At 41.3% G+C, this 19,910-nt stretch overlaps 2 protein-coding genes across 8 annotated transcripts in view; one reads left to right on the forward strand and one right to left on the reverse strand.

The window, feature by feature from the left end:
• LOC111249064 (uncharacterized) overlaps nucleotides 1-19,655 on the reverse strand; it is a 24,801-nt gene extending 5,146 nt beyond the window's left edge. Inside the window, exons 1-6 of one of the 3 annotated variants that reach the window (XM_022802385.2) lie at nucleotides 19,346-19,655; nucleotides 8,545-8,862; nucleotides 5,697-5,838; nucleotides 3,140-5,001; nucleotides 2,531-2,707; nucleotides 915-1,293 (exon numbers count right to left, since the gene is read on the reverse strand). In XM_022802385.2, coding sequence (XP_022658120.1) covers nucleotides 915-1,293; nucleotides 2,531-2,707; nucleotides 3,140-5,001; nucleotides 5,697-5,838; nucleotides 8,545-8,862 — 2,878 coding nt within the window. In that variant the 5' untranslated portion in view covers nucleotides 19,346-19,655. Of the gene's footprint in view, nucleotides 1-914; nucleotides 1,294-2,530; nucleotides 2,708-3,139; nucleotides 5,002-5,696; nucleotides 5,839-6,379; nucleotides 6,891-6,938; nucleotides 7,398-8,544; nucleotides 8,863-19,345 lie in introns of those variants that run through there. The other 2 variants (XM_086986213.1, XM_086986212.1) reach the window with 2 other exon arrangements.
• LOC111250140 (osmotic avoidance abnormal protein 3-like) overlaps nucleotides 13,649-19,910 on the forward strand; it is a 43,470-nt gene continuing 37,208 nt past the window's right edge. For 2 of the 5 annotated variants that reach the window (XM_086986215.1, XM_086986221.1), the window contains exon 1: nucleotides 13,649-16,281. In XM_086986215.1, coding sequence (XP_086842341.1) covers nucleotides 16,094-16,281 — 188 coding nt within the window. In that variant the 5' untranslated portion in view covers nucleotides 13,649-16,093. The remainder of the gene's footprint in view (nucleotides 16,282-19,910) is intronic. The other 3 variants (XM_086986214.1, XM_086986218.1, XM_086986216.1) reach the window with 2 other exon arrangements.

Raw genomic sequence — 19,910 nt, forward strand, 5'->3', positions numbered from 1 at the left:
AACAGAGAGCACAAAGAGCATATATGTACAGGCACCGCAAAGACGTTGATCCGATGCTTCCTGATTATAATACCTAACCTCGTCTATGTAACCACATCCCAAATAGAGCATGTTGATGCTATTGCTGCATGTTATCTAATCGTTTCGTGTAGCATTTTGTTATTAATCTGCTTTATACCGAATAAAATATACGGAAAAAGAAGTGTAGATAATTATAATATACCGCTTCGACACATCGACCATTCATGGTTGATCCATAGTATTTACGATCAGCCTATAAATGACGCCACAGATACCATTATTGGGAACTATGGATGTTTACACCCTGATGGCCTAAAATAAGCAGAGTGAACGATGGCGTTGACTATTTCTATTTGGCGCATATAATGGGCCATCAAATTTTTCATGGTGAGTTGACCATGAATTTTTCGTAATTGACTCTCTCATTATTATTATTAGGGTCATATGGAAATTTTTTTGTCGTACATATATACCAATTAGTCCATGTGGAATGCCTCTATACTTCATTTAATTTCGTAACCAAAATAGAACTGTGGAGCATTAAGCATACAGTATGTAGATAAATACTGTTTATTCAATGTCTCTAGCGTGTACGAATCGCTTAAGGTATGGTGACGCACAGATATGGCAGCGTTCAAATCAATGATACTTTGCACCAACGGATACAGTCTTTATCTCTGTCTATATGCAGCACTACTTCAATGATCTCTGTGCGACGTCTAATCGAAAACATATTAATGGTCCGTATCTGCAAACTGCAATGGGAATATCGATGAGATCGGGTAGCTTGGAGGAGCACATTTAGCGCTTCTACGACAAGAATAAAGGCTCTGTCCCAAAACTGGTGATATAACGGTTGTCATCCTCCCACGAAGCGTTCCATGCTAACTCACCAGATGGGGAATGGTCATGAGACTTTGTATCTGATAAGTGGACCTTAGCGTCGGGCTTCGAATGCTGTGCGGCAAAATGCGATCCGTCATGCACCGACGAGTGAGGAGGATGGTTGTGAACGGAGGTCTCCGATGGTGTAACCATTTCCTGAGTCGATAGAACCTTCGTCTTTTCAGACAGATGGATCTCTGGAGCAGGAATCGGGATCTTGGCTGCGGGCGCTACTGTGGGACGCTTCCTCTTGCGTTTATGATGATGGTGTATATGTACATGCTCTTGTGGAAAGATCGATGAGTGGTCCTTTTCCACGGCTTGCTCAGCAGCTTGTTCGGCCAAGCTAAGCTTTGAGGCCGTGGAGGTTACCGAAGTCGGCAAGGGCTAAAAATAGCACACGATAACAGTATAATTCGTTTTTATTTTACCATATAAGATACCCCTTAGAGAGTAAATTTAGCAAGTTTTTTATCGCATAAACGGAACGCTAAACTAAGCGTCGGAAAGGATCGGATTATAGTTGCCATGTAGCTCTCAAAAAATCATACATAGCGACTCCTAGAGTCTGTTCAATATTCGGCCAATGGCACTTTGATATGTATCGCATGAACAATACCAACTGGATCTTTATTAGTTTAGACTTTGACACACTGACATTGTTCGTTTATGCGGGTGAAACAGAGCTGATTCCGATAGGTGACAATGGTGATCAATATTTCAGAGAATCGCGGCTTATCTAGCGTAATTAAACTTATTAACTTTTAACATAGGGTATCTGCTTCCTAAGGCATACCACATATACGGTACAGCCGTGACTTTCACGAAGCAATACACTTTGTTCGCAGAGTACCTATTGGTTGGAGACGAAACCCTTGACAGGACAAATATACGTGTTATATGGAACGAGCAAAACGAATCGATAAATACATGACATTTGTGGACATGAATTGACTCAGTCTGGCACAGATAATTTAATGTGTTATTAGAAATCCTGCTCATGTACACATCTCATGTACATAGTTCAGCTATCACCTTCATCGGTTCCGAGGTGACCTTGATGCCCACACTAAAAATGTTCGTAAGTGTATATATGTCTGTGTGTAGGGTACAGAATATAAAATATATGTTGGCAATAAGTGAATTATATAAGATAACTGCATTATTTGAGGGTTGTAAGACATTTACGTGCCCGTATCGTCATTTTCTCATTGCAGATAGAATTTGAGTAATCGTTTGCATTTTATTTTTGCCACGAATAGTTATTAATCTAGTAAGTCTGCCATCTCTACAGCAATCGTAATTCTACTTTTTTTTTCTTTTTTCTTCCTAAGGATAAAACCTACCTTTTCAAAGCTTTCTATACGGTATCGATTAGTGCAGTAAACGCCAGATAAAACAAAGAGACTTTGAAGGAACTGATTGACTCTCAAAAAATATAATGATACAAATACGAAACGCGAGTGTTTGCTTATTAGCAGTTCCCTATTTAATAGTTACTCGAGCAAAATTACCCTACCGCTGAATGCTCACAAGCGAATCTGAGTCAAGCTGTTGTTTTTGATTTACAGAAATGGGCGTAACCATTGGACAATTGACATTTCTACAGATCAAACTATCCTACCTTATTCCTTTTGCGTGTCCGCAGCCTCGTGACACTGTGTGGCCTCTGGAACCCTTCGGCGTTCAAATGGACTCCCCCATGTCCATGGGAGGCACTAGCTATTGGGGTCACGTGTTCGGTTACTGGTGCACGGTCCTGGTGGTATAACACCTCACCACTTGTTGTTGAAGGAACCACCTAAGCATGCAAGATGGTTATAAGATGGCAGACGCAATCACACTTTCAATCGTAATAAATACGACAATGATAGAACATACCGTGTTATTTGAAAAGATCACCGTCATTCTCACTCACCAAGAATTCAAAGTAAGTAATAAAGTTTACGAGGAACAAGGTTACGTGACGGAAAGAAATCTATATTTAAGGCAATGCAAAAGCATATACTAATGCTAGCATCTTGTTAGCAGTCTGTTGTTCTTTTCGTACAGGGTTAAGGGGATATTGTTAAATATGTTTATTACTATGTCAAGGTTATTCAGTCAGTTATATAACACATCTTAGTGGATTGTAGTTTTTGTGTAAACAGAGAAAATTATTATTGTGTTTTTTAGATTCCAAGGTACGTAAAAGTTGCGTTAGTAGCTCAGCAAACTCTTTGGCAGTACATACCTTATCTCTGACGGTGCCTTGATGCCTCTTTGGAGGCGAGGGAAGAGCTCCAAAAGTGACTGGTGGTGATGCTTGTGCACTTTGGTGAAAGTTGGGCGCGGGCATTGGGTCACGGTGGTACGTTGGAGGCTTTACTTGGGTCTGCGGTGGCGGAACTTCTGGAACAAATGGACCATGGGGAACATCGATCGCGGGTGCCATTGGCGACGAATTGAAGTGAGGGACACGGTTATTGTCGTCGCTAATATGTTGCTTACGGCCTGACAGGATATCGGCTAGAAGAAGAGCAGTCTCTGGTGACAGGTTGGGCGGTATCCGACCGGTTGTCTTGAGTTCGGTTAGAAGACTGTCAATGACATGCGGTGGTGGTAATCCTGAACCTATTGATGAGCTCGGAGCAACGGGTTGTACCTGCTCGGGTCGCTTAACAGGTCTCGTTGGTGGCGGGCCACTCACAACCGGCTCTTGCGCAAACTGATTATTACCGGAACTAAATTCAGCGCCGCCAGGGATAACATGCTGCCCAATTGAGGGTGTGCCTGGATATTGGCTATCAAGAGGACCGCTGACTTTTTCAAAATTCGTAATGGGAGGAGTTGGAACGAACGACTGAATGCCCTGGAAGTCGTTGTTCTGAAACGTTGATGACTGCGGGAGATTTTGTGCGAATGAAAAGCTGTTTATGGAGCCTTGGGCCTCGTAGGGAACATTTTGGTTCACAAACCCAAATGGCCCTCCGATGCTCGGCTTTGCAGGACTAGGTCGCCTGCGAAAGGGATTCCAAATCTGTCGGCGTACTCGAGACTTCGGCTCATTGGATGAGCTAGATTTCGCTTCCCATCGTGCTGCTTTAACAGCCAGCTCCCCAAATCCCTTAAGAATTCCATATGATAACCGAGGGCTAGGAAAATGTGCGTCATGGGGTATCATTGCTTTTATCTCTACAGGCTGTTCGATTGTGGCTTCAACCTTGGCAGATGAAGAACCATCGGTAGCCGATGGAATTTGGCTGTTTGCTTGTGACCCCACTTTTTCCGCAAGTGTATCTTTACCTGGGAAATTCGTTACTAAAATTTTAGTTATTTGTTCTTTGAGGGAGAGTATCGATTTAGGGCTGAGAAAGTGCGGCTCGTCAGGATCTATTTCAGTATTATTGCTGGCTTGACCCTGAGACCTTTCAGTAGCAAGGGCTTGATGGATATCTTTGGCTTCTTTAATAGCGATTTTCGAATTTAAAAAATTATCCTCTTTATCGCTCTTTGTTTTTTTCCTTCCTATAGTTGAAGCATTTTCGGGTTTGTTTGGACCTAGCAGTTCCTTAGCAAGTGCTTCCGTTAAATCCTTTCCACTATCAAAGATAGTTTTGGGGCTAAAGAAGTGAGCCTTTTGGTTTTCGAGTTTCGCACCGCTTGTCACTTCTGTGGCACTTGATGCCTCGGTCGTGGTACGCAGCGCCTTAGTTTGTTCCTGCCGTTCTCTGATGGTCAGTGCTTCCGCAATGCCCTTTGCTAATGAGAAAATGCTTTTGGCACTGAGGTAGTGAGGCTCCTCGTCACTTGGCGTAATTCTGTCACCTTTTGCTTCATCAAGAGCTTCGCTTTTAATATACTCCTGTTCTTTGGAAGGCTCACTTTCAATAAGCTTGCCAGTCATATAATTGCTGACAGCAGTTTCTGTTGGAATCGCATTACCGGTGCTGCTCAAACTGCGCTTTGACCGTCTTAAGGAGGCACCAATCTTTTTTTTACGAAGTTTTTTTTTGACAGAATCACGGATATCAATATTCACTTCGCGATGAGTATCCAATGTTTGGGGATTTTCGAACCCAGCGTGCAATGATGTTGACCGGATTTTTCGAGGCCCTAAATATATCAATGGACCTCATATTAAAATCGAGGAGATACAAACCTGAAATTTCAATCTAAGCAAGACATATTTCTGCAAATATACAAAATTCTGGAATATATGCTCTCCATCTACCTAAAATACTCGTAATCACGTATCGTCTAACAATATCAACAGCGAGTAAAGTACGAGAGATCCTCGATTTATTCTTATGACTTTTGCCCCTTCATTAACGCAAACTAATAAAAATTCAAATTAAATCTTTTGAGCCGATTCTATGTTTGCTTCAACAGCTAAATAGTTACATAGGGTGACACATTTAAACAAACGTTTTGAATTTTACGTCTAGTACAGTAAGTGTTGAGCTTTGCTTTAGAAAACTGGTCTTCAATACCGAAGCGTGTCTATGTCCGATTTCGAATCCAGTTTAACAGGCTAACATGCATCATCCCGAGACCCACTTTGAATCCACTCCATTCGAGTTGGGGTCCTTCAGTTTACTTAGGCGCAAACCAATTACTGGTGCCGCTGCGTCATTACAAAGACACCAGATCGGAACACCAAATTATCCGTTATTATTGTATAGAAACTAAAAATAAACTGGAGCCTACGAGCTATTAAAGGCCGAAAATCGACCAAAAAAAATTAACAGCAAATAATTTAAAAGAAACGATTGAGATGTCCGAATGTGTCAAACGATTGAGATACTCACCTCTCCCATGGAGGAATATTAACGGCTGAAATCCACAGTCCCAGCATCCGGGTTCACTCCTAAGGAAATCCTCGAGTCCGAGAAAATGGAATGATGACACTTTATTCGAAGAAGCCACTTCCAAGTCTCCCGCGTTGTCCAACTATAAAAAAAAAAGTAATAGGTATTTGAAAGGTTTTTATGGTTATCAAGAAACAGTCGTAAGTATTCAGGACATCACAGCGCCACTGAGCTCTTTGAGAAGGGTAATGAAAAACATTCATAAGGCTAATAAACCTATAGGATTCTCTATAGCTGTACCGTTGCGTATAATTATATTTATTTACTGCTCCAAAGACTAGCTGCTCGAATTCGGAAGAGCCAATGCTAAGTTTCCTTAAAAGCCTATGGCACAAGTAAAGCTCAAGCGGCAGTAATATTTAATTACGATAACTTTGTGTCGGTAAAACAGCACCGGAGTTTGTGCGGCGTGTATATCTGTTTATATTAACCTCAAACGTACAAAGAATTCATGAATGAAGACGTTAAAAAATGATTAAAAAAAAAATCATTGGCTTGCGTCAGTTTGCATAGAATATCCATCTGTTTGACAGAATCCCGGTTCAAACGATTCGCATGGCATATTGTTGATTGTGTATTGTTATCTGCCGTAGGGTAAATACGTCGAAACTATATTTACATACTAAATACGAACGATTATCGCACGTTCGCCAATCTTCAGTAGGCGTTGTCGTTGAGTAGTAAACAACAGCGCCATTGGACAAAGGTCTGAAGATCGACTTGAAGCTAGTAAAAAATAAAACATAAAACGAAGAATAAAGAACCGAAGCCTGTCCCATGCCTACATATATATTATGACAAGGAACGCATTTGCCATTAAAGTAAATTCTGGGCCCATCTCTCGAGTGGCGTTCAGCTGATAGCTCGGCGACTGTTGTATCAACTGCCATGATGCGTCTGTGGCTAAATCCTGAATCGTTGCACTGCCATCACCCGTTCGATTCAACTGCGACGAACAATACTTCTGACCTATATGCCCTACGACAAACTGTGTTACAGTATCGAGGCCTGATGCTAGACCCCGATATAGCTTCTAGAAAAAGGCCAGCTGCGAAGCCGGCTCGCACGGTCTGTACTGGGACGTTTTATACATAATGCATATCGTTCTTTATACTTGTCTGATTGCTCATCGACGCCGGGGGCTATAGCGGCAAGTATATTAACCGAACAAGCCATACGTACACACATGTATATCTATATGTGTAGAGTCGCGGTCATATCCAAGTAGAACTAAAGGATCGACGAGAAACGAATACGAGCTCTCCTACAGCGAAAGCAATAGCAATCGTAGTAGTTGTTGTTGTTATAATAGCGATGATGGCGGTCAAAGCGTATAATGATGATGCTACCGTGCATGTGCCCTACGCGGCGTCCTTTTTGTCCAGTATTTAATGTTCAGTTTCCACAACACCCTTTAATTATACCGGTACCAAAATGCATCACTGCGGCAGATATGGTGGCACACATACACGCATACACCGAGCGATTATTGCAGATGCGAGAACATTATACCAACGGTAAGGAAGAAAAAGTAACAACAAAAAATTTGCGTAAACACATTCGATACTTGTATCTTGAACGGAAGTGCCCGAAAATGCTGAGAATGAAATGGCGGTGGCGGTGACATCTGCATTGTGTTTCCGACAGTTGTCTTTGTGTTACTATTAGTATTCTAGCCATGACACACGTACTAATGTCTGCGTGGAAGCGACGGGCGAACCCCTTCGTGGCAGTCGTTGATGAGAACGTCATATTGATTTCCTGTTTTGCCGAGTCCGGGTAAATGAACGCAAGCACGTGCGCACGCAGACGGACGCATACGAAGCCTACGGGCATCACCATAAGTCTTCACCTCAACAACGCTTCGTTTCGATAGAACGGCGCTCAACGTAGTAGCGCTTCTTGCCTGCTACCTACGGCTGATTTCAATTGCTAGTGAATGTATATGAATGGAGTTGCTGACTGGTGATTACTGTTGCTCAACTTGTCGGCTATAGCAAACTGGAAGAAGGAACCCAAGATGCAGTCGAACGAATCTAGTTTTTACACTATCAGCGGCGACGGTGGTCATCGAAGTGGTCGCGGGTAATGGCTGCGTTGCCAAGTGCAAGAACGACACACAGACGCACTTATATATCAACAGAGCATCACGAGACACACAGATACGAACTCAGATAGCTCAATATATACATACATCGGATGTCGTTGTTGCCACAGGCCAATGATCAAAACCGATTGAACAGATAATAGTAACACATGATCGAAGTATGAGCGGGACAGGATCTCTTGAATGATACCGATCATTCTTTATGATTCCTTCATATCCCGAATTACCGACAAGCTATACGGCGTTGACGAAGGGAACAAGACACATATATTTTCAGTGATCTGCGGCGTCACGGAGGATGCGCAAAAACCCCTTTGGGAACAACTGGAAATTCTGCCAATTTATATATATACACATATATAAAGCTTTATATAAGAGCTTTATGTTCTTATATGTAGACTGTAAGCTATGTGTATACTGACCGCTTTTATATGAGCCAGAAAAATCTGGATATAATTCACAGCTAGAAGCATAAAGTAGAATAGGGATCAACGTTTGTTTAGTAGTATTAGGTTTTATTATAATAATTATAATTTAAATTTTAATTATAATTATAATTTTAATATTTCATTGTAAGTCTCGCTTTATTTGTTTTTCTTCTAACTTTATGTATGCATCTTGGGTTAAACGTCTATCAAAATAAAACTTTTCCGCTTTCAGTTTCGGTTCTTTCCTTTTTACCTCATTTGGTCCTTTGCCTTCGTCATCGCGGAAGAGATTTCTTGCAATCCGTCGATAGAATCCCTTTGGTGTTTGAAGAGGCCGCCAACCGCCGTATTCCCAGTCCATAATGCCACTGAGTTCACCTGAATTCAAGGTACGTCCTTGTCGGCTGTCACTTTTGAGCCGATTTTCTCGTTCAATTCGCCGAGGCCCCGTCATCGATGTATCTAACGCTCCGTTGACGCCGACAGCACTGACGAACAAAGCAATTGTCACCAACGCATCGACGGCTATGGCTGTCACCAACATGGCGCTGGTCGCCCTCGCCTTCATCATCTGTTAACACACCATTGAACAAACACCAAACGAGTTTTTTATGGTTTAGTAATTGGGATAACCAAAAACACTAGCGGATAAAAACGTACGTCAACTAGCGTCATCATTATTATTATTGTGAACTGGTCGAGGCGGCACCGAATGACTTTGCATCATATATGTCGAAAGCTCCGCCCTACGTAAAAGCGAACACTACTATTTTTGCTAAGTTAGCTTTGGCAGAGATATATAATGGGGCAGCCTAAGTTCTACAAGCTCTCGAGTTTGATATATGTGCAGTATTATAAATATAAGTGAATTAGGCTACTCTGTCCAAACTAATATCGTGTGTTGGGCACGTTGGCAGTTCACTAGTGAGCAAGGTAAACAAAATGTACGCTCGACAAGGGCAAATCTGCCATTTTTCTGGCTTATTTGTCCCCTACGTAGTCTATCGAGTATACGTTATGTCAATATCATTTTGCCATAGTACGAACGGTAGAACTTACGCCCATTATGCCTTATATATGTTCTTACTCAGAATTGCAGTTCTATTGTTACTCATGTTTTTGGAAGGAAAACTCTATAAGAAAAAATCGAAGGGCACTATGTCAGACGAAGACGGCAACAAACCCATGCATGCGCGATACGGTTCCTTTAGGTCCATAGGGTGGTTGCCCGTCAGTAACATTAGGAATCTGCCATGCCCAAATAGTGATACTTTCATTCGCTTGCTCGTCCAATTAGACCACGGCACAAGTAACAAATTCTCATTGCAAAATCGCAACTATATTGCATAGACTGATCGACCCGTGCAACAAGCGTGCGACACTTCGCATCGTCTACAGGCTTGAGACCTGAGACTAGGTGAAGCTCACAAAATCAAACAGCTAGATTTTCATGTAGCTTACGTCAGGACGAAACCAATCGGTGAAACATTTAGCTGATCGGATTCCTCAACATGCTCCCATCGCATTTGCAGATAAAGTTCACGCTATTATTTTTTTTATAATATTTATAGAGGTCAGCCTGTTATATTGACCCTATTCAGATCAATAACACCAGGTACGACAACTTGCATGGTGGTTACCAGCAGCAAAGAGGACGTAGCAATCTCGATCTTTTCTAGGTTTTACGATTTTCCTAAATCAATATAGGAACTATCTGCAACCCTTATTGCAATGAAAATGACAATAAGGGAAGCATTTACAGAATAAACTATTGGGCAGGTAGCCCGTTTCCAATAGCGCGGGCGAATCGTTCGTCAGTACAATTCTTCCTTTTACATTTTCGCTAGGGTCCTTTTCACTAGCGACCCAGCCGAGTAACGACATTATAACGATGTTCATTCGCGTGTAACCTAAAACAATAATAAAGCATGTAATAGTGGCATTGCTCGGTTCGAAAAACGATTACTCGTCTGCTGGTGCTACGGGTGCCCGAATGTTCTAATGATCCTAAAGTCCACTTGAAGATGATCCCCGCAGGAAAAAATTCGATAGAAGATGCAGGCATCATTCGTACGCTTGTGTATTTGGTTTCTGTTTCGACACTGGAGCATGTTGTGTTCGTTCTCGAACCGGCCTAAACGGGTCATTCAGATCACAGTGTACGACAACAGACCATTGAAGACCTATAAGTTAGTTTAGCCGGATGCATCATAGCCGCGGTTACTGCACAGTAAGATATTATATTCGCTTTCGATACATTCGTCCCTGCTGCTGCCGATACCGCAGGAGTCGCGATCATTCTGGTAACAACACCAGCGTCCGTTTTCGCGCCAGCCATGATGGATTTGGTGACGTTTCTTTTTTTGGCATAAAAGCGATGATCTCCCCGCCGAAAGAGAAGTGGAAATGTAGGTTGCAGTTTTCCTGCTTGTCTTTTATTGCTGCCTCTGCTATGTTCTACGAAAGCACGAAGCCAACTGTTGTTATTAGTGTCTTTGGACGTTCACGGTCTTTGGCGATTTCATTGAGTAAAACCGGCACAACTAACGACCCAAAGGCATTGCCAAAGAACGACCGCTGATAACGAGGATAACATCGGCTTGCTACCGCGTCAGCGGTGGTAGCGTATCGCATGATCACATCACTATATGTATATATATATATCATATATATGTATGTATATATTGTTGCTACCGCTGGTGTAATAACCATTATAAGACAACGGGAACGCTCTACCTCCGACTATGTTCTCGCAAGAAAGCGTCAACAAGATTTGTATATAGATTAACATATAGAAGAACGTTTGGGCCCAAACGGAGACTTACTCGACCGTCAGTCGCCGTAGCGATAGTAACGATAATTTTGGAACTGAGGTGCCGTCGTGAAGCTATGCAAAAGGAACACGGAGAGCGGGGCGGCATCGCTGAGAATTTTAGGAATGGGGAGTGGATGGATAGGGTGTTTTGAAGTTGAGCCGAGTGGGACTGAGTGGTACACGGAGTCGATGATGGCGATGTTAACGCGGGGCGGATGCGTGCCAAAAACGCCAACCGAAGTATGGGACTCATGCGAAATGTGTCTCCGATCTTAGACGGAATATGTTGCCTGCTTAGGACAAATTTCGATCGGTGATTACGGCGAATTGCGATGTGAAACAGCGACGGCGTGACTGGGCCGATCGGTTGTAGGGGACAGTGTTCCGTCAATGACGGAACTTCGCCTTTCGCTTCGGCTGGTTTTTAACATTATTTAGAAGTTGTTCGTTTCTTACTAAAAAGACACGCTAGTCTGCGCGCCAACGGTAGTTGCAGCTTTAGAATATGCTTTGTCGAAATTTTCAATACGAAGCAGTTCCTTTGTGACAGAAATCTAAATTACATGATTTAGTCGTCCTATGGTATCGCTGCTTCTCTGAATCAGGGAATTTTACACGACTGATACAGATATAGAAGCTTCAATATAAGACTATATTACGTGTGTAACTAATTATTGTGTAACTTGGGAGGTTAGGCAAAGAAAAGTGTACAAGACGTTCCTCGGGCAGCGTGTCGTGATCGAAATATAACGACTCACTTATAGCATAGAATAGAAAACAATGGAATATCGCTTTTTAGCCGATAGCTCTATTAAAATAACGGTCCTCTTTGGTCTCTAGCAAGCTGTGACGTCGGTCTGGTAATTAATAAACGACCAAAAACAAACGCTTCCTCGTTAACCTGCAATACGCTTGCGACTGTAATGCCATTCCTTTTCATCGCCACAACCAGACTACCATTTTTTCTACATATACTGTGTTTTTTTGTAATTCATTAATATTATCTCTTCTGAAGCCCTGTGCTGTTTAGATTTGTACTACTATGAGCTATACCCAGCTGACGATCAATGCGCTCCTACGCTTCTTTCGAAGGGGGATAGTTGTCGGAATTTCTCAATGGCCTAAGCGCTCTCACATTCTCAAAACTATTCATTATCTTGAGCAATTATTCATTGAAGACGGCAAACAAAAATATCCCTGTCCTGTCATTGTGAAAAATATTATGTACATCATTATTATTACTGTCTAAGTGCTTCAAATAAGAATCGGATCTACGTTGTCGCGTGTGATATACTGCGATTATACGTGAGGTCGCTGCGTTCGTTTGTTAGCTGTGAGCAGTTGGAGCAAGTAGTAAGTAGGCAGAGGATAAGGCTGACAGCTTAATGGGTAACGTGCTTGCCTTAGGGGCACGTAGTGGCCTAGGTTCAATATTGGCATAGGTACATTTCGGTCCATGTTGGAAGGCAGCAGTCTCTGAAGTAACTGTCTAACGGCGGTGCCAGCCGTAGAGCTCAAAAATCTATTTCGAAGGTAGAAAAAAGGTTTTGGTATCCATAGATAATATATAGAGTTTGTCGTCTCAGATAAATGAAAAGTTGTTGGCCGGACGATTCGGTTTGCACATGTAGATCGAGATAGCAATGTTAATCCTATTTATTATGGCAGTTTTAGGATTTTTGGAAATTATACAATAATTCTGGTATAATTAAACGGCCACTGTTTTTCTTCAATATATTATTCATTTATGCACGATGGCCATACAACGGTCAAGTCAACTGGCGTATTGCTACGACTCTTAGTAAATTTCTTTACATAACGCAAGATACATTTGCTCATCGCTGAATTTTCGTTCTAACTTCTCTCTCGACTGGATTCAATTCGATTCATTCATGGCTGCGACACTCGCCAGCTCAGACCATAGTCTTTCTACACAAAACGCATGCCAGATGGAGACATTCTCACGTAGCTTATGTTCAACAAAAACATTGATTTCAAATTGGTTTTATTATCTTCGAAAGTATTGTGTAAATTTCTCTACTTTTGTCTTCTGCTAGAGCATTTGTGTGAATATTTGTGTTGCAACGGGCCCATTCGAAAGGCTATAAATAAGGCGGCAATTTTTGAAATTTTTTGGCCTTCCCCATTTGCAGTGTCCAACATGTGCCAATTGTTTACGTTTGTGTTCCTCGTTTAAAAGTTGTTATTATTATTAGTATTATGCAATATCTGTAAATGGGGAACGTTATAAAAGCAAATGAAATTCGTGACTGTTTAGCCAGCGGCTTCCACGAGGGTGCGACTAGTCTGTAGTAGTCCACGTTGCAATAATGAATTTTGCGAGATATCTTCACACATCATTATCTGTTCGACCAGGGTTTGCTGACGATTCTACCGCTGGTTTTTTGTGCTTCTGACGTTGCTCCATCTGTTATAGGCGTCCATCACACAACAGCAGTATCAGTTATGTATGAGAGAATATTTTAAAGTAGTCATTGTCTGCCTATCGAAACAAGCCATTGTAGGCAGATACGTTGAAACTTACACATACCAATAGGAGTACCCCTTATGATCGGGCATGTAATTTGTTGCATTTGTCACCTCTTTTATCGACAACACTTTGTGTTGTCTGTGCGTGTATGCTTGTCATAGCTTTTTTATAAAGAACACTACCGATCTATATCACGACAAAAATATAGGCAATCTGCTACGTTTATGGAAATTAGATCTGTAATTTAGCTTTATAACCTATATAAATTATCTATCATATAGAGCTATAACTTAAAAAAAAGTGTGTCCACAAAGAATATCTATAAATTTTGTTTTACAGCCCTTACGTTATTTTTAAACGGTGGTAAGATATTCTTTAGATATAAGATTTCGTTCACCAGACTGAACAATGACACAAACAAAAGGTCTTGATAAAAAAAAAATGCATTCAAAACGAGCCACTTGAGTTCATATGTGAACAAAGATCACTCCGCTTTTCCGCTTTTCTGTGGCAACAAAAACTTTCCGCGCTGCCATAATATAAAGCGTCATACAACGACAATCAAGATACTTTCCAAAAACATCAAAGTTTAAATTTGTCGAAACAGAGCTAACCAACGAAAAAGTTATCAGTTTCAGCAAAATTCCTAATGTTTTTTGTCTAACATTTTTACTATACGAAGGTTGAGCAATTAGGCCCTCAAACATCATTTGCGCCAGGAATAGGAATATAACTATTAGTCAAGACGCACAACTTTGAATGAAACTATTTAAATACCGTTAGGGCGAGATCTGTGGGTTTGGTTTGTCAAGCCAAGATATATGCCTCAATGTTTTGCCCTGTGGCATTAGATTCAACCTTCTTTGAACATATCTACATTTCGACTGGTTCTTATCGTTATTAGCATTATTATATGCTTATCATTATAGTCCATAGATAACGCCTGTCGCAAAAGGGTCTTGACGAATGTTCTGGTGCCATGGCAGACGATAGGCTCAATCGTTTGAGATTATCTTCAGATTTTGGCGATGGGCGGATTATGAAGGCCGGCTAGTAGACGTAGTGATAAGTTCTCGAACGTCGTTTAGCATCTTAGACCAAATACTTCTCTTTGAAATATCTGAGCTTGTGTGTCATTTCGTATAAGTCGACCAGAGACTGATGGGTAAGCCATTAGATCTTTCCTTCTATTTTTTTCCGTGTTTTACATCCTGTATTCACACGCCGTTAGACATCACTTAAGACAGCTGGCCGCTTGCAGCACCGAAATGTGTCTACGCCCGGATTTCAACTTAGACCATCATACATTTCTAACTTTATCACGCCAAGACGTTACCTATTGCACTAACACGTAGACAAATTTTTTGGCATAGTCACCACAATTATAAGATGACATGCCAAAAGAAAGTGTAACTTCGCATCAATTTTGTACGTAATAATTGTTTTTTAGAAATATGGCAATTTTTTTTAACACCACTATATTGTCCAAAGCCATATTTCTATCATAGATATGGATAGAGAGTAGAATGCTAGTAGCCATTAGAACTAAAAAGTATCTTTACGGTCCCCCGGGAATGCAACCTCTCGGCATTCATTTGTCATTTGGCGTCTACCGTTGTAGTATGCAACTTAAGCTAGCCAATAAAAGACGCGCCACTCATATACGCACGCCGTATAGACTATATATATATATAATGTTTTCGGTATAAAATGTAGTGTAACAAGTATGTGCTAATTTGAAACAGCGCTCTTTAAAGGTCTATTAAGCGCACATGTTAAATACATCCATGATGTACACACTTGAGAAAGCCTAAATCAGCTTTTCTCTTTCCCCTTGCTCATCCATCCTTTATCGTTTTTTCCTTCTCAGATCCTTGCTGTACATAGCTTACTATTCTGTATATAGCTTTGATCGATAATACTGCTTATTGGTTCTTCTGCGGTCTGCTTAGAACGTGTGCTGCGTATGAAATTACGGAATTTTCAGCAAAAACAGAGTGCTTCAGTTATTCGTGTGCAATTGGACTATATTGACTTTGTGTGAGGCGTAGTCTTGTCCTGTGTCATTGTGTCGACGTCAGCAACAGCTTGAAAACTGAACAATTACATTGCAGCATTGGCTATAAACCGGTTACTATGCCGCAGTATTGACGCTGCACCGGTGGTGTCATACCACGTTTCTTGCGATCTCGGCCGTTCATCGAAAAAAACGCAGAAAGAATACCGCCGCTACGAGTACTTTTAATCATCGAAGTAGAATGTATCTCGTCGTCGAAGCGGGAACTTATTTGCTTTTAACCATCACCGTCTTCGACGAAGTACGTCGCTAGCAAAACGAAAAACCCGGTTATTATATGCCAGTACCAGTACCGCAAAGTAGAGGCCCAGCAGGGAGACTCGCGCTTTGCTACCGCTGCTTCGACGTCAGAGAACCGGCAGTGTTGATGATGACGGTGGCAGCTGTATGCACCGTGTGAAAGTGGTCACAAGCATCACATGAGTTTATATAGTGACGCCAGATGGCGTGGCATTCAGATGACGCATTCAGAATCACTGAGAAATGTTACTGCTTCCGCTGTTGCTTGTAATGCTACTACTGCTGGTCGTGTTTTTGTTGCTACTGGGCGAACGACGTTGGCGGGGAGAGCAGAGAAACGAGCCCTACTCCCTTTGTTTCGCCTCCGGTACGTCGTCTGCTAGTAGCCGTTTGCCGTTGGCATTAACAGGAAACTCTGTATGCGTTTTCCTTTGCAATTGGCGGTTCTGTTTAAATTGTATAGACAAGATGGTGTTAAGCTGCAAACAGACCCGGCAGGATGTTCCGTTCTGCGGATCATAAAGGTTTCATATATATGTGTGGACATATTGTAGGATAGCTGGACTGACGAATTTCAAAATGACTAATGATAGGTACAATAATGAGTTTAGTGACAATAAAAACGACGGTATATCGAAATGTGGAAAAATAAGCACATTCACATTACTTTCTCCTTGCCGTATCAATGCTGAGAATCTTTAGCGAATCAATATACGAGATAGCTCAACAAAATAAATATAATATGGAAGGGATCAGGAATCTAAACTCATGAACGAAAGACAGAAAATTTTAGATCTACCGACGCCTATCGTCACTTCGTGTTTGTGTACAACATTTCTTAAGAACGTTTTACACAATGCGCGCGCCGTGAGTTGCTTCATATCTTTTTGTGCCGAATTTAAGTTTAGGATCGCCTTTGTTGCATTAAAGGAAAAAATGTTCAACGCAACGGGTGAAGAAGTTAAGCAAGTATGGCAAGGTAATGATTCTTATTACTGATATCTTTGGATGAGGTTTCGGGTCTTAGATGATAAAATGGTGCATACTGCTTTTTTCGGCTACGCCTCCGCGATGATGACACAGTGATGAATGCGTGTACTTAGCAACCGAACGGGTACAGAGGTGCCTGGGTACAAATTTGTAGAACATCGAAACCTGCCAACAAAAATATAAAGAATAGAAAAAACAACAAGTTTCTCCGCCTGGTCGTATAGAATGTGTAACGTACCGCAATAAAGGAGGAGTTTGATAACTTCTCAACTCAACTTGAATGGGCCATATTTCATCGAAAGATTTTTCAAAGAAGGTTGCTCTATCTACGAAGCGAAGATTATGCACTCGAAGGTACCTTATAAAGCGTCAGTCCAAGCATACGATGCAGTACGTCTCAAGCGTACGATAAAAGTACGCAGCCAGACATGTAGCCGGAATTAAAACTTAGTTTTTTAATTGTGCTCCGAACTGTTACTATTCGTGTTCAGTGCTACGGGGTTACCTTTAAGAATTATAAGGCTACTATATACTGAACCGTTAAATTTGCTAGCTAATAAAAACCACCTGCGCTGAACATATTTTATCTACTCGAACCGCCAGACAACGAGCCCTCTTCATGTCGCATTTGGGAATTGTATTTATGTACTGTTAACTTTACTCCAAATATCTGTCGTACTGCTAGATATATTTACTTAAACGACATAAGCGGTAGAAGCCTTTGAGCAATTTTCGTTACTGTTATTGTGTATTAAGTTCCCCGATGACCCTATAATGTGGCACCGTACATAGAGTTGCTGTCTCAGCTGACATTGCTATTGCATCATCTGTAGCTGCAGTTACGACAGCAGCAGAAGCAGCGGTGAATATACTTGGTTCAATGACATAATAAATAGGGCTCGTGCTGCACCTATGAATTCGAGGCATGACCTTCTGTGACCTCGTACAGTAAAAACGCGATGATGTAAAAAAAAAAGTGAGAGTGATAGTTTATCTTGAGATGTCCAACCTTTGCCTCAAGTAGATCGGCCTGCGGCGAACCACTGATCATAAATGGGCCGCCGGGTGAATGGGTTATTTGAGCGTTTTCTGCTTAGTTTTCCGAAGTCTGACATAACCCTGGCTACGTACTTAGAAATAACAATAAATGAGTATTTTGTTGCAGTTTGACAAGTCAGCAACAAAGAATAACTTCTATTTTTGACCACAAGTGTCGCAATTGGTAAAAGGTGAGCAAACTGTGTCATCAAAAGTGTATAATCAGGTGGCGTCTTAAAATTTCTAGCGTTTCACCTCTATTCGAATTAATTAGCAGCTAGATACGCCGCAGGAAAATGTATCCTGCCCAGTAACAATACAATTAGTAGTTCGATTAGAGATATTTTTATGTACTACTAGTACACACAATAGTTCAAAAACTAATGCTGAAAGATTGTCACACACATTATTTCTGTTTTTTCTGAGGTTTTTCTGTTAGGTATTATTTGCTGGGACAACTTAACGATCGTGTGTGAAAACATTGAAAAACGGAAAGTAGTAGTTATATTATGGAATGTGCTATAATAGTGAAGCTTTTGCGGCGCCAGTATTTGCACGGCAAGGAACCTGCTACTTATTTTCAACTACAATAAAGTTTCGTCCCTTAAGGAGATTCCTAGGCCAACATCTTGCATTAATGATTGGCTGTTGTAACTTCACACATGTGACAAGGTCCAAGTTCGTAAACAGTATGAACTGTTTTAGGGATTGACGGACGACACACGTTACAAAACAAAGAGAGCGTCCACGAAACAAAGAGAACGGTACGTCTCAAGGCCTCCTCTCGATACTATAATACTTGTTGCCGGCCGATAATGATATTATGACATGCCCTATTAATGAAACGCATTGGTGGAGCCGCTTTTTTCTCGTTTAGAGACCCTTCCGTCACAAACACGAACCTTTGATACGTCAGTGCAAACATTTTTTTAGAATATGTATATTATTACACTTTCATCGTGGTATATTTTAGATATGACAGTTAAGGTGAACTAGCAGCAACTAATTATCGAAAATATAGTATTATAACTGTTTTACGTTTGTCCAAAGTATCGCGTCTATTTTTCCTACAGATCGTATTGGCTCGGGAACTTAATTCCTTAGCCTTCCCTTAACTTGATCCCTTAGATTTTTTTAAATTCCCAACGTAAAGGGCTCTTTCGTACTGTATAAACTATCGAATAGCTTAAGAAACACTAACCTCAGCGTCTTATAGCTTCGATATTTGTATTAAATAGGAACGTAGCTCATTTTATGGCATATAGCATTGAATCAGTTAAACATAGGAGTCTGTTAGTGCTTCCATTGTCTTGTGCCATTTTAGGCTCCGATTCACTAGAGAAGTCAACAACAGAGTATAAGTTAGAACGCTATGATTTAACAAGTAACTTCCATGAACTTACCTCTACAGCGTTCCGAGTCTTTTTATTAGACCTTCACCTCTCGAATAAAGAAGAATCCAAAAGCTGCCTCACTACTCGTGCCTTTCAGACCAAAGAAAAATTGTCCTTGTTCACGTTACAGATGTAGTCCTTTTTGGTCAGTTATGTGTAGATGCACTTTTTGTCCACCCTTTGAGCGTAAGTTTACACACGCCCTATTTTAGGACCCTATAACACGTTGATCTGTGTGTTTTTTTCTGCTTTCTTTTTTCTGCTATTTTATGGCTCGACAACGGACTTCGTTTTGATACGATGGTGGACAATCTCTAGTGAAATGGCTATCGTCGTCGGAAAAGTTCTTCTCGTGTCTTTCCTTGTTCCAGATTATCTCAGTCGTTACTGTCGTAGCCCGAAAATCCGGACTCAGTCGCGTCTTCTCACAGAGCCAACAATTAAGTTAGTCAGCCGAATGTAGGCAGCTAAATAAATAGGTTTGCCTGACGTCTTTGCGTACATGCATCCGCAAACCAGACACAGTTTGTGGCAACAACTATCAACGTGGTGCCGAACTGCGGGGTCTGAATCG

Source organism: Varroa destructor, unplaced genomic scaffold (genome assembly GCF_002443255.2).
Source record: "Varroa destructor unplaced genomic scaffold, Vdes_3.0 BEIS01000004.1, whole genome shotgun sequence".
NCBI classification, from domain to species: Eukaryota; Metazoa; Arthropoda; class Arachnida; order Mesostigmata; family Varroidae; genus Varroa; species Varroa destructor.